The sequence below is a fragment of the Oncorhynchus tshawytscha genome, unplaced genomic scaffold, assembly GCF_018296145.1.
Source record: "Oncorhynchus tshawytscha isolate Ot180627B unplaced genomic scaffold, Otsh_v2.0 Un_contig_10594_pilon_pilon, whole genome shotgun sequence".
NCBI lineage: Eukaryota > Metazoa > Chordata > Actinopteri > Salmoniformes > Salmonidae > Oncorhynchus > Oncorhynchus tshawytscha.
The window spans coordinates 402-1,369 of NW_024603713.1; the positions used below are offsets into that span (position 1 = coordinate 402).

A 968-nucleotide genomic window follows, 5' to 3' on the forward strand; every position below is an offset into this window, starting at 1 on the left:
ATTTAGTCTTGGTAATTACAGCTCTTTGTCTGAGCGAGACAGTGAGTGACAAGGAAAAGTGACTGAACTGTTTTATTTCACTTGAAAAAGTGAGGATGACAGTGGAATATTCATGTGGAAAACACTCCATGCATACAGATCCATTTTTTTTCTTGTGGGCTCATTTTACCCATCAGCTCTGACCTACTAAGCTGTCAATGTGAGATGGGTATTAGCAGATAGTTGTGGACTCTAGCTAAACTGTTTTACATATTGCGAGATACATTTTATCTGGTTGGAGACTGGCCAGAGATTGTGAGGTATATGTTACCTTGGCATAGTAGTGTGTATTATTATGGTGTTATACACAATATTGCTTTCTGAAATGCTTCAAAATAAGTGTCCAGCCACAGGTGAGTTATAGGAGACTGGATGAACAATAAGATGTGAGGGGAAGGAGGACACTCACCATTGAAGCTCTTGGGTGGGATGCAGGGAGGAGGGGGCAGTGTAGGGGCAGAGGCCAGGATATAGTCCAGATTCTGGGCAGCCAGGGAGGCAAGACAGTCTACACTGAGCTCTCCTGTACAAAACCGCACCATCGACGGGCTCAGGGATGAGCTCACCTCCAACATGGCTGAGGAGACAAAGAAAGAGAGGAGGGAGGGAGAGAGAGAGAGAGAGGAGTGCGAGAAATAGAGGAGAGAGAGGCAGAGATATGAAGCAGAGAGAAAGGGAGAGAAAGAAAGAAGGGAGAGAGATAGAATAGGAACAGAAGAGGGATAGGGAGAGTAGAGGGATAGGGAGAGTAGAGGGATAGAAGAGGGATAGGGAGAGTAGAGGGATAGAAGAGGGAGAGAGAGAGTAGAGGGATAGAAGAGGGAGTGAGAGAAGAGTTGAGGGATAGAAGACGGATTGAAGACGGAGAGGGATAGAAGACGGAGAGACGAGTGAGCCACAGGATATTTCAGAAGTGGACTTTAACTGGG

General features: G+C 46.1%; 1 protein-coding gene across 1 annotated transcript; it reads right to left on the reverse strand.

The window, feature by feature from the left end:
• Positions 1 to 448: 448 nt before the first annotated feature.
• Positions 449 to 718, reverse strand: LOC121841935 (long-chain fatty acid transport protein 1-like; the record flags this gene model as incomplete). The annotated part of the gene is given in 1 exon segment (XM_042312157.1): positions 449 to 718. A coding segment is annotated over 1 exon segment (166 nt), but the record flags the coding sequence as incomplete, so codon positions are not given.
• Between the last annotated feature and the right edge of the window lie 250 nt (positions 719 to 968).